Here is a 13559-nt window from a genome sequence, read left to right as displayed (position 1 = left end):
CTGCATCTTTTGCCATCAGCAAAGCCTGTTTAATTGCTACAGCTTCTTCCACTATTGCTCTTCCTTTCTTTAGTTCCTGCACTACCCTCACTTCTACTAGTTCCTCTTTCCAGTTTCTTGCAACTATCCCAAGTCCTGTTCTGATCTTCTTTGCAGACACAGCAGCATCCTGTTAATTCTTATTGTATCACACTGGAGAGGAGTCCATCTTTGGTTCATCATTTGTTGTCTTGGTTGGTCCTCTATTTTCTCCAGATTCCCCTTGTTTACCTGTGTATTCCGTCCATTTTTTCTGAGCTCTCCTGATGGTTGATTTGCTGTCCATTATCTTGCCCTCGAACATGAATTTGTTTCTTGCTTTCCATATTTGCCAATGTATATTGACTGTGAGTTCCAAGTGCCCCTCTCTATTCTCCACTTTGCATGCATCTATAAGACATTCCCACCATCTCCAAAAATTAAACCTCAGATCATTCAAGCCTTCAATGGTGGTAATTTCCATGTCTGTTGCACATTGGTGCAAGAAAAGAACACGTGTTCAAGAGTTTCTACTTCCTCTCTGCAACATGTGCACATAGGATCACCCATTTTTGTTCTATGGAATATGCATTCTTGAACCGGGAGTACTCTTGTAAGCTTTTCCAGAAAAAATGTTTATGCTTATGTTTAATGTTTAGGTTCCACAAACCTTTCCAAACTTTATCCTTCCTAGGTCCAGTACTAGCCTCATGCTTTCCTTTTTCACACTGGAGTTTCTTCTTCCTCTGCTTAGCTAGAGCATAGCCTGTTTTCACAGTATACACCCCATTGCCCTCTTCTGTATCACGTAGCCACTTATTATTCCATTTATCCACTGTATTCTTGTCTCCAGTCCTCTTCATTATTCCTTTGGCTAGCAATTCTCTTGCATTGGATATACTTTTCCATACCCAAGAATCACTGTTCTTTACCTTGCTTTCAAAAAGGTTTCTATCTCTCAAATACCTGGCTCTGATTACTATGTCATGCTTCAAGCTTCCAAGGAGCCTGTGTAAGGAGATCTGTAAAAGAATTGCAAATTTTTAGTGGGGAAATGGTGAATACGGACAAAGAATGCACTGGATGAGTTGGCACAAGATCACTGAAACTAAAGGAAATGGTGGACTTGGGTTCAGGGACCTAGAAAACTTTAATGAAGCTCTCCTGGCCAAACAATGTTGAAGGATTTTAATTAGGCTTTGATTTTTTCCTAATGACAAGACGCATAACCTGCTTTTAGTTTCACTGTACACCATCTGCCTTCATTTGGAGGTCTGGGTCATTTCTATTTTCTTTTTGTTTATTAGAATTGTTGGTTTAACAGTGTATGTTTGCCAGTCAACAGTGTCTCTACTCATTTGTCTCTTATATCTTTTATCACTTAGGAACTCTTGAATGAAAATCTTACTGCCTATCTTAAATGAGTAGGCCGCTCTTTTCCCTCCAGATTTCCTTTCAGATGGTCACACAGATTCTGGCTTTATTGCTGATTCCAACATTTTCTCCCACTTTTTCCTTACATGGAATTATGTTGCGAAACTTGTGTCCTTTGCTTTTCTTTATAATTTTTGGAATCCTTGCTTTCTTGACAATTATACCTTGATTTCCGTTCATCTGCTGCCCATTTGTTCTTCATACATAAATAGGAGTTAATCTGGGTATGCCCTGTTTCTGAAAAGTGTAATTTCATAGTATAGTTCTATATGCATGGTTGTCTTCTACTTCAAGGTAGGAGTAGGGCTTCTTATGGCTTTGTTTTTTGTCCTGCTTTTCCTTCTCATATTCGATTGTCCATGGTCAATAAATACATGTTGGAAACTGAAATAGAAAGATATAATCCTTGGAGGACATGATTTTTGAACTCTTCTTGTAGGTTTAGAATGTGTTTTACCCATTTTTCTGGATATCCATATATCTCTCTGGTTATGCTGAAATCATTTAAACAGAACAAAAGAAACTTCTGGATCTCTTAAAATGGACATAGTTGATTTATTATTCATTTACTGGTAAATAGGATAAACAGTTATTACTGGTAAGTTCTTCAATTTCAACTTTCAAAATACCTGCATGATCTGTCCTCTTTATAAGAGTTCTTATTTCTTAGAATTTCTTTACAACTCACATTCAAAAGATACATTGGAGGGAAAAAAAGTATCATGATATAACTAATGCTTTGATATGACTTAGCGATTTTCTATGCTGTTCATTTGGACTATTGGACATTGTTGTACCTTCTTTGACATAGCGTCTGCAAGTCATATCTTGGGGAAGAACTTTCAGCTTCCTGACAGCCCAGAGGGATGGGCCTTTCTATCCATCACGACTTGTCTTCTAGTCCGATTTTCCTCTTCAATTTTCTTCAAATTTTTTCATGGACCAATTACTCATTTCATGGCCTGTCATTTGGTTTCATGTCTTAGGTAAAGCTCCCACTATTTAGGTGATATCCCATTCTCCCATTTATGTCTCATCTCCATATCAGTGGGCCAAGAATTCACAAAGCTGCATACAAAGGCTGTTAGTTGATCTATGAAGTCCCTCCAATCCTCTAAGCGCGTAAGAATGAACTCCTAAGATTAAAACATCATCAATCTCAAATTTGCATTCTTGATTCTTGTAATTTAAATTTTGGCTCTATTGAAAACCCTTCATTTTGTTACTATCCATTGCACTCTCTTAAGTCCTGGAGGAGCCAATAGCATGCCTATCTCCTTTTTTTTCTGGAAATTGAAATCCAGAAATTTTTTGGGCCCTCACTACGGTAGACATCATCCGCTTAATTCTAGTATGTTCATTAGTCTTTATCAACAATCTACAGCTAATTCCCAATCAGATTTCAAATTGTCTAGTGTGAGTTTTTATTGCCTTCGTTGGGTTTTGGCCTTTAATGTTATGTGGCATAGTTTGAAAATATAAATTGATCGCATGGACTGAGTGTGCACTTTGTTTCATAGTTCAGTGTCAAAATGATTAAAATCAATACAAGTATTAATCAAAGCATTTAAAGTAGGCTTCATGTAATTATTTACTAAATATTTTGGCCTCATATAGTATAGTTGCTTAACTCAAGACACCTTATGGTTTAAATGACGTGCCGTTTGCCCTATATGGCTTATTTCATCTACTCATATACCTTTCTATTATATAGGGAATGGGTTCTTTTTTTGTAAGCCAAAAAGGGATAGATGGTACCATATGGAGTCTTTTAAGTCTTTCAAGTACGCTATCTGCAGCCAAAATTCTTTAGTGAATAATTTCTTTATTGCCTACATTAAAATCTTTGGCTATACTTTTAATGATTTTATAGACATATTGAGACTGAAACATGAAAGCTAACTGCACAATCAGTACTTGGGTCAGTTTATATTTTTTGAACTATGCTGCTCATCAGTAGAGATTGAAACCCGATAGAGAGAATAATGGCTCACAGTAGAAAGTTTTAGTTTTGATTTAGAAATGGCTGTAGATTGTTGTCAGGGACAAATGAACTTTTGAAATGAAGTAGGTGATTCTTGGGGTAGTGAGAGCCTAAAAATACTGGATTTTAATTTCTAGAAAAGAGGAGATAGGTGCGCAATTGACTTCTCTAAAAATGAGGGTGCCATGGATACAGACAAAGGCTTTCATTTTTTATATTGTTTGGGTCTAAAGAGTTTGCTCTTGTGTGTTCTGATTCTTGGAAGGACTTCACTGGTCAACTGGACAGGCCTTTGTACCTCTTAGGCGAGCATGTTGCACTTTAGTGTTTAAGTTGAATATGATATGAGGAACTAAGTAGAGCATCATTTTGGATTTCTGAGATTTTTATGGATTTTGTCTTGTCTAGATGAGTTACTTGGAATATATCTGTGAGTTTGTTACAATTTTGTGGCATTGTGGTCAAATAAATGGAGAAGAAATAAATTTTAATTAGAATTGAAACTCAGGTTTTAGAAATTACAGACATTTGCAAGAAAGCATATTGCGCTTAGATTCAAGTGGAGGATATTTTTGACCATTCCACAAGGTTTCTGGCAAAGAATGCTCAGAATATACTAGGTTAGTAAGAACTTAGGTAGATTTGTAGAGTTTTGCCCTTTTGCATGCAAATATAGGATTCATAGGTAAGGATGTTGCACTTTAGGATTCACAGGTAAGGATGTTGGACTTTAGGGTATTGGATATTCAAATGGTGAAAGAAGCAACAGAGTATCTGCATGTTGTTGTGATTCTAATTAGTATAGGTGGGTTACTTAGAGTTTAATTGTGGGTTGTTGAATATATTTGGAATATTACCAATTGATTTTGTGATAAATGAGCTGTGTTCTGGTCAAACAAATGGGGAAAAGAACAAAGGCATTTAAAATAGAAACTTAGGTTTAAAAAATCCCAAGAATAATTGCAAGTAAGCGGTTCATTTGGAGGTGGTTTTTTTTTTTTTTAACCACACTACAGGGCTTAATGCAATGATTAAGCATTTAATACTAAGTTTGTTTAGAAGTTTGCTGGTGCTGCGCAGAGCTTGGTTCCTTTGCCGGCATTAGAGGACTTGTATACAATGACGTATTGCATCTTTTTGGATTCTATCTAATTTTAGGTGAATTACTTGGGATATATTTGTGGGTTTTTCTTTTACAAATTTTGGGCATTGTCAATGATTTTATGGTAAATAAGTAGGCCTGGGGTGAAATAAACAAAGAAAGTAAAATGGAATGGGGGATTTGATAGTCGGATTCTAGAAATTCCTGAGATTTAAAAGAAAGCATAGAGTTCGGTCCTTTTGCGGGAGTTTTATTTGAGTATTCAAATGGATGGCGGGGGCCGAAAATATTATATGCATGTCTTCTTGGATATTGAGATTTGGTTGGATTTTAATTAATCTAGGCGGGTGACTTGGAATCTGTTTTGGTTTTATTAAAAATCTTCAATATTGTTAATGTATATTATGGTGGATAAGTACCGTTCCAGAGAAAAGAAAATAGGCCAATTAGTAACTAAAACTTAGGTTCTAGAAATCCCAAGACTTACAAGAAAGCCTTTTGCAGGAAGATTCACTCGGAGGTTGTATTTTCACGATTATACAAGGCTTTAGGCAAAGGGTAACCAGAATATACTAAATTGTGCTTAGAAATTTGCTGGTTTTGTGCAGAGTTTGGTACCTTTGCAGGCAATTAGATGACTCATATACAAGGATGTTGTACTTTGGGATTTGTCTATGGGCTTGTTACTAATTTTTGAGTGTTGCATGGTAGATAAGTAATTTTGTGGTGAAATTATAGGAAATGATGCTGGTATTCAAATCTGAATCTCAGCTTCTAGAAATTATAGAGATTTACAAGAAAGGTTCATTAGGGGTTGCTTTTGGTAATTCTACAAGGTTTAAAGCAAAGAGTACCAGTACATACAAGGCTTAGAAGTTACGTGAATTGTGTAGAGTTTTGTCCTTTGCGTGCAAATATTGGACTCTCATTTCCTGACGGTGCTGGATAACACAACAGGTTAATGCCTCAGCGAAAGGCCTCGGCTACGTGGGGACACCACAACAGGTTATTAAAGCAGCCTAGGACTTCCTCGCCGAATTAATATATGAGAATTCTGAATTCAATACCAACGAAAGGTTGGCAACTTTGATATATATATATTGCCCAAGAAGAAGAAAGTGTCGGATATTACTAGATGAAATTGTTATTTGATAATGGTTCTATTTTGACATGGAAGACTTGGGCTTTTGTTGTTAGGACTCGTCTCTATTGCTTGGATTACTATTTTTAAGAGATATATTTTCGAATAAATTTTTTTTTTTTTGTGATAACTAACAATCCAAACATGATGACATAATTGGTACATGATTGCAACATTTTATGTTCGCCCCAATCAAAGCGTAGCACTTTCGGATAGCCCAACAAAATGGGTTTATTTATTCTGGACCAGATCATCGCAACTGTAAGGCTTACATTCTAAATAGAACATACTACGTTTAGTTCTGGTTTTCCAAGAGGAAAAAAAAAGAAAAAAAAAGAAATTCAAGGAAAAAAGAGACCTTGTTGTGAAACTAATAAAATAAACTCCTAAAGTAGGGATTGAAATAGTAGAGTGAGAGATAGAATATTATTATATTTACTGATCAAAGTACTTCCAGGTTTCAATGTTACAAGGTTACAAAGGAAGTAGGATACACCCCTATATATAGGTGATTCAAGATCAAAGTTACATGAACCCTATTAAATACAAATACATGAATCTAGGGAGAAAACATGTGACTATCATCTTGAGAATACAAACGGACATCTTCATCTTGTAATCCTCCTTGAGAATATCAACGGACAGCCACATCTAGAGAATATCAACGGACATCCACATCTAGAGAATATCAACGGACATCCACATCTTATCATTATTTCATAACACTCCCCCTTGGATGTCCATGACACAAAGAATATGCCTCGTTAAAACCTTACTAGGGAAAAAACCAGTGGGATAAAAACCCTAGTGAAGGAAAAAGAGTACACTATTCTTGTGTAATAAATTCTCCCCCTGATGCAAACATTATATGAGATCTTTTGGCCGATGCATACCAATATTCTTCACCAGTTTCCCAAACGTAGCAGTCAGCAAAGCCTTGGTAAACAAATCTGTCAAATTATTATCCGATTGGATTTGTGGCACATCAATCTCACCATTCTTCATTCCAACGTCGTCTTGTAGGCGAGGAATTAAATCTTGCTAATAAATTCACAGCAAATGATATATCTGGTCTTGTACAATTAGCAAGATAATAAGCGCACCAAATGCACTGAGATATGGTATTTCAGGACCAAGTATCTCTTCATGTTCCTCTTGTGGCCTAAGGGGATCCTTATTAGGATTCAATAATCTGATGACCATTGGGGTACTTAATGTATGTGCTTTATCCAGACGAAATCGCTTTAATACCTTCTGGGTATAAGTAGGTTGGTGGATAAAAATTTTACTCTCTAAATGCTCAATTTGTAAACCAAGGCAGAATTTTGTCTTTCCAAACTCTTTGATCTCAAATATTCGACAGCCTTTTGGATCTCTTCAGGAGTTCCAATCAAATTGAGATCATCAACATATATCGCAATAATCACAAAATTTGACCCATTTTTCTTGATAAAAACACATGGACATATTGGGTCATTGGTATAACCTTCTTTAGTTAAGCATTCATTGAGACGGTTATGCCACATACGTCCAGATTGCTTGAGCCCATACAAAGACTTTTGTATTCTAATAGGATACATATCTCTAGGATTTGATTTACATGCTTCAGGCATATTGAATCCTTCAGGAATTCTCATGTAAATATTATTGTCAAGATTCTTATACAAATAAGCAGTGACAACGTCCATCAGACGCATATCAAGTTTTTCATGCACTGCAATACTCACAAGATATCTAAATGTGATCGTATCCATTACAGGTGAATACGTTTCATCATAATCAAATCCAGACCTTTGTGAAAAGCCTTGGGCTACAAGTCTTGTTTTATATCTCACTATTTCATTCTTTTCATTCCTTTTTCTCACAAAAATTCATTTATATCCAACTGGCTTGACACATTCAGGCGTTTGGACTACAGGTCCAAAAACATTTCTTTTAGCCAGTGAATCTAATTCAGATTGTATTGGCCTTTTCATTTTGGTCAATCATTTCTATGCCGACATTCATCAACTGATCTAGATTCATGATCCTCATCAACTTCTATAATATCAAGTGCTACATTTCATTAGGCTCCAATTAACTTTTCTATAATTTCATTCTCTTCAGGAGTTGGCTCTTCGGGAGCTGGCTCTTCAGGAGCGACCTCTTCAGGAGGTTAAATTTTGTCATGACATTTATTTAATCTCCGGAGATATTTGAAATCAATTTATACCTTATATAGGTAGGCCGGCCTTTATTTGTAGCACTTGTGCATGTCCTTCAGGGACATCAATTTTAACAAGAGTATTTCCTGCAGGAATAGTTGATTTAATGACTCTTCTGGGTCGATAATATAACTTTCTTCATTTGAAGAATTTCTTAAACTTCTAGTTCACATTGTTTTGTATGAGGATCGAGGAAATCCAATTTTATGATTTCCTTTTGGTTGATCTTTTCCTCCCCCTAATGTCGGAATAGATCACTCATCAATAGATTATTCATAAATATTTTACGATATTTAATCGTAAAAGGTGATGCATATCCGACATAAATTTCTTTTGGAGCCATGTATAATATAAAGGGGGGTATGTATAAATATTTGTCGACATTCAAATATTCTCACTTTTGCCAAATCATATATCCATTGGGATCAGTAAACTTCTGGTTTACTACAGGTGATGATTATAAATCAAATGAGAATGAAGATAACTATATCGATAACCATTACGCACTCGAATGATTAATATGATATAATCAACCTTCATCTAACTTGATTTTTATTATTATCTCATTCAGTGTCTTAATTTGATATCCATCTCGACGGATAAATTTCCTTTGAGACTTGGGAGAGAGTAGTGTATTATTTATGACAATTTTAGTTCCTTCAGGGAGAAATAGAGTGGCTCTTCCGGAGCACTCAATTAATTTTGCACTATCATTGATGGTATCAACATTTGTCTTTCCCATCTCCAAAAAATATCTTTTATTTTCCAATATAGTGTGCATAAAAGCACTATTAATGAGACAAATGTTATCATCACCATTATATAGTCCCAAATGTTTGGCATCCAATTCTTCTTCAGGAAGAAAATTAACAAAAATAAACATGAATAAAAGATGCGAGAATAGACATATGCAAAGTAAAATGATAAAACTAACAACATATCAAACAACATACCAAAGTAATAGACAATCCTTGCAAAACTAACAACATATCAAACATCTAGACAAATATTAAATATATAATCATTTTGCATCTTCAGGATGCTCAAAGAAATCAGCAATATCCAGGTGTGTCATGTCAGCATCATCATCATCATAAGCATCCTATTGATCGATAAAATTTGTCTCGACATCTTTGTCCTTCTTTTTCAATGATGCTTGATAGAGGTCAACAAGATGTTCAGCCGTACGACAGGTACGGGACCAGTGACCTTCCATACCACATCGGTAGCATTTTTCTTCATAAACTTTCTTTTCTCCTTCTTTCGGATCGTAGTTATTTTCTCCTTTTTGGGAAATATTTTGTTGCTTGCCACGGCTATAATCTTCACGAGGCACAAATCTACTACGATCACGTCCACGGCCACGGCCACGTCCACGACTTCTTCCACGGCCACCTCTACGGCCACGTCCACGACCTCGACCAGAATTTTGAAATTGAGTCCCATTCGCTTCAGGGAATGGACTTGCACCAGTTGGTCGGGACTCATGATTTTTCAACAGTAATTCATTATTTTGTTCAGCCAACAGAAGACATGCAATAAGTTCAGAATATTTTTTAAATCCTCTCTCTCTATATTGCTGCTGCAGGAGCATATTAGAGACATGAAAAGTAGAGAATGTTTTCTCTAACATATTTTCATCAGTGACCTTTTCACCACACAATGATAATTGAGAAGTAATTCTGAACATGGCTGAATTATATTCGTTGACAGATTTGAAATCTTGTAGTCGTAAGTGGAGCCAATCATATCGGGCTTTTGGAAGAACAACCAACTTCAGGTGGTCGAATCTTTCTTTCAAATCTCGCCAAAAGGACAAGAGGATCTTTGACAGTAAGATACTCTATTTTTAATCCTTCATCTAAATGACGACGAAGGAAAATCATGGCCTTGGCACGGTCTTGGTTTGAGGCATCATTCTCATCAACAACAGTATTACCAAGACCCATTGCCTCAAGATGAATTTCAACATCCAAAACCCACGATAAATAATTTTTTCCAGAAATATCAAGAGGTATGAACTCTTGTTTTGTGAGATTAGCCATAAGAATATGTAATAGATTCGTAGGAAAGAATTTTACCGTGATAAGTAGTCAAAAGTTATTCGGGCAGAACCTTGACAGCGTATCGTGCTTTTCCTTAGTTCAAGGTAGAGACTCGTGCTGATAACGTGTTGTGAAACTAATAAAATAAACTCCTAAAGTAGGGATTGAAATAGTAGATTGAGAGATAGAATATTATTATATTTACTGATCAAAGTACTTCCAGGTTTCAATGTTACAAGGTTACAAAGGAAGTAGGATACACCCCTATATATAGGTGATCCAAGATCAAAGTTACATGAACCCTATTAAATACAAATACATGAATCTAGGGAGAAAACATGTGACTATCATCTTGAGAATACAAACGGACATCTTCATCTTGTAATCCTCCTTGAGAATATCAACGGACAGCCACATCTAGAGAATATCAACGGACAGCCACATCTAGAGAATATCAACGGACATCCACATCTTATCATTATTTCATAACAGACCTTAGTTATTCAAGTATCCATTTTCTATTACTTGTTTGTTAAACAAGTAACAGATTACGTAATATATAAGCCATTCATAAATATAACAAGAACTTTATATAAATTTCAAAAACTCATCTTATTTAATTTGCATGTTGATCATGTCCTACCAGGTAACATTAAATGAAAATTGGAATTAACCAGGCACAATTCAATCATGGATTCCACTTCAAGAACAATCTAAGAGCAAGATATTTGACTGCTAATAGGTTTAAAGGGGTATTGATTATCGGCTGCATAATTGAAACTGAAATTGCCGTGTGTAACACCATAATAGATCGGTTGGCCACCGTTAACAAGGCAAGACCCGTCGCCATTTTGAGACAAGACGGCGGGATTAATCTTTTCAAAGCTTTGAAAGCCGGAGCAGGATAGCTTGACCTGGGTCTGAGTGCAAGTGCAATCGTTAAAGATGGTGAGTTTGAACTCCGGCTTGGATTGTACCTTTGCTCCTGTTGGAGCCTGCAATATGATCAGACTTGATAGAGAGCATCCTTGAGCATTTGCAGTGCCTGCAAGTTAAAATGAATTACTACTACCAATTAACAACATAACATATATTATTTATTAATTCCAAAGAAATACACATTATACACATACATATTATTATTAAACTAATGATGAAATGCATGCATCAAAAAACATGTAAATACATGCATTGTATGCCTAAAGCGGACCAGCCAAAAGTTTTGAAGTTGATAACACTACTATTTTATCTCCTACTTGAAAAAAAAAAGATGTTTTCAAGTATAGATTTTAATGAAAATTTATCAATACACATATCTAATTTCTGTTTTTTTTTCAAAATTAAATGCGCACCTGCTCGACACAGCATGCACACGCGTATATATATATATATATATATATATATATATATATGTATATGTACAGTTTCTATGATTCTTTTCGAAATCTACCGCAGTTGATATAGTGATGCATTTGGAAATTGTACCTGCGCTCAATAGACCAAGAAAGAGAGGCAAGTAAAGGATCTTGAAAATGGCTGCCATCTTCTTTGTTCTTATCTCCTTTCAAAGATTCTGAATCTTAAAGTGTGCTACTTTTATCTGCATATGCATAAAAGAACTTGGGAATTTATACATGTTAGACTTTCAGATATATATGGAAAAACGAGAATTGGAGGGTAAAAATTAATTTGCATGCGAAGTGGAATCCATATACATGGGATGGTATATTCACAGTCGACCAGATTCAAAGGTGTCTGTCTGGTTATCAATGAAACAATTAAGACGCCAAAGATTTTTGCTAAAAAACAAACAAAGAATCTCTCCATGCATATAAACCTGATTATATTTCATTAAATTAGAGATTTTATTATATGAATGGTGTATTTGACACATTGCATCCATTTGCATATCCCATTTATTTTTCTTTAATAAGAAAAATAAACCCGATATTATTTTTTCTTAACGGAATGACTCGTTAAGAGAGGCATTAGGTGATCAATTTGGTGTTTTCCTTTTTTTTTTTTCTATGTATGTTAAAGTGACTAAACACAGATAGTGGAATTAATGTGATTGAGTGCATTTAAATAGCAAATGAGATACAATTGTCAGGAAAATCCTTTAAAAGATGAAGAGTTATTAATGTATCTTTGATTGACATCCCAAAATTCCACTTATTGTGATTTCATATCATTTCTATTTAAAATGTCCCATATTGAATTGTTTTAAATGTTAATAGAAGATTCTCATTAGCACATTAATTCCCTTGATTTCTGTATTTAAAAGGCAATCGCTTTCTGTTTATGTTTGATTCTCATTAATTTATTTCCCGCAATGATTTGTATCCTCATTTATAGATCTCTTTTCATTTCCTAATTTTTCCCTATATTTTAACCTAAGTTCTTCTCGACAGCAAGTTTGGCCATATTTCGGACTGGACATTTTTTGCAATCACAACATGGGGTGTTTTTGGCCCACCCATTTTTTTGAAACGACTTTTACAACATCCAGCTCCGTTTTAACAAGCCCAAAATCCATCCAAAGCTACCCATTTGTTGCTGTAGCAATAGATTAAATGGCCAATTTCGTCCCTAAACTTCTTTTTAATGTCAATGTGGTTCCTATGTAATTTTTTGGTCAATTTAATCCCTATACTTATTTAGCGGTTCCAATTAAGGAATGTCGTGGCGGCGCTACCATGTAATTTTGATCAAATTTCTAATTGAGCAACTAAGCAGGGGTAGTTCGTGTACTTCACTGTTGGGGCCATAAGATAAGAAGAAAAATTGAAGGGAAAAAAAAAACTCAAGAAGCAGTGACATAACAACTCTAAAAGCTCGATTGTTGTTAGAGCCATCCAAAATAATTTCTGGTTGCCACTATCATCTGCCACCAGGCCCACCACCACCGCCGCATATCTTTCTTGGATATGCAAATCAGAATCTTGCTTCAAACAAGGCTGGAGAAGGAACCCGGATGAGCCATCAGATTGAGCCTTGGATCATCCCATCCCTTAAAGTTTGGACAAATAAGCTCCCAAAGTTTACCGAAAAAGGGAGGAAGTTTACCGAAAAAGGGATGCATCAAAATCATTCCCTCAAGCTTTACGCCGTCGCCTAGCCCATCTCGACTTGCTCTCACTGCCATGTCATGGCAATGTTACCTCCAGTGCTATTGCCGAAGAAGAAGACCTTGGTGAAGTCGGCATGATTGTTATTTGTTTATCCATGAATGGGGCCTTGTTTATCTTTGGCGTGAGATGTGAGTGTGACCCAATTGCATATGAGTTCAATACTTGCCGATTAAGGACAAAACTCTGCACAGTTCACCAGAAGAAGAAGCAGAATAGGAGATAGCTTGTAATTTGACTCCAGAACATATTTTTGGCAGTTTCAATTAATGTTTCAATTAATTAATGCTTCAATTTGTCAAGGTTTTTTTTTTTTTGAAAAAGATCCAATTTGTCGAGTTGCAATTTACTTTATTTTCTCTTATTAGAAGTGATGTAACCTATATGGGACATAGGGGCATTTGAGTTTTGTAATTCTCTTTTTCCTTTTCCTTTTAATTTTAATTACTTTTTATTTTGTTGCATGTGATCGAGTGGGCTAAGAGTGCGCTATTCCTTGGTTT

At 35.5% G+C, this 13559-nt stretch overlaps 1 protein-coding gene and 1 long non-coding RNA gene across 2 annotated transcripts; one reads left to right on the top strand and one right to left on the bottom strand.

Moving 5' to 3' along the window:
• The first annotated feature begins 2157 nt into the window (after positions 1-2157).
• On the top strand, positions 2158-5789 carry LOC113775900. Its single transcript, XR_003468948.1, has 2 exons — positions 2158-2574; positions 5496-5789. It is a non-coding gene; the product is annotated as an uncharacterized LOC113775900 (long non-coding RNA).
• Positions 5790-8985: 3196 nt separating this feature from the next.
• Positions 8986-9832, bottom strand: LOC113774393. Its single transcript, XM_027318935.1, has 2 exons — positions 9659-9832; positions 8986-9531 (listed from the first exon to the last, which is right to left on the bottom strand). Exons 1-2 carry the CDS (start codon positions 9830-9832, stop codon positions 8986-8988), a joined length of 720 nt encoding a protein of 239 aa, XP_027174736.1.
• Between the last annotated feature and the right edge of the window lie 3727 nt (positions 9833-13559).

This window comes from Coffea eugenioides, chromosome 6 (genome assembly GCF_003713205.1).
Source record: "Coffea eugenioides isolate CCC68of chromosome 6, Ceug_1.0, whole genome shotgun sequence".
Lineage (NCBI taxonomy): Eukaryota > Viridiplantae > Streptophyta > Magnoliopsida > Gentianales > Rubiaceae > Coffea > Coffea eugenioides.
Note: the sequence above shows the minus strand (reverse complement) of the source record. Positions and strands in the feature narration are given on the sequence as shown.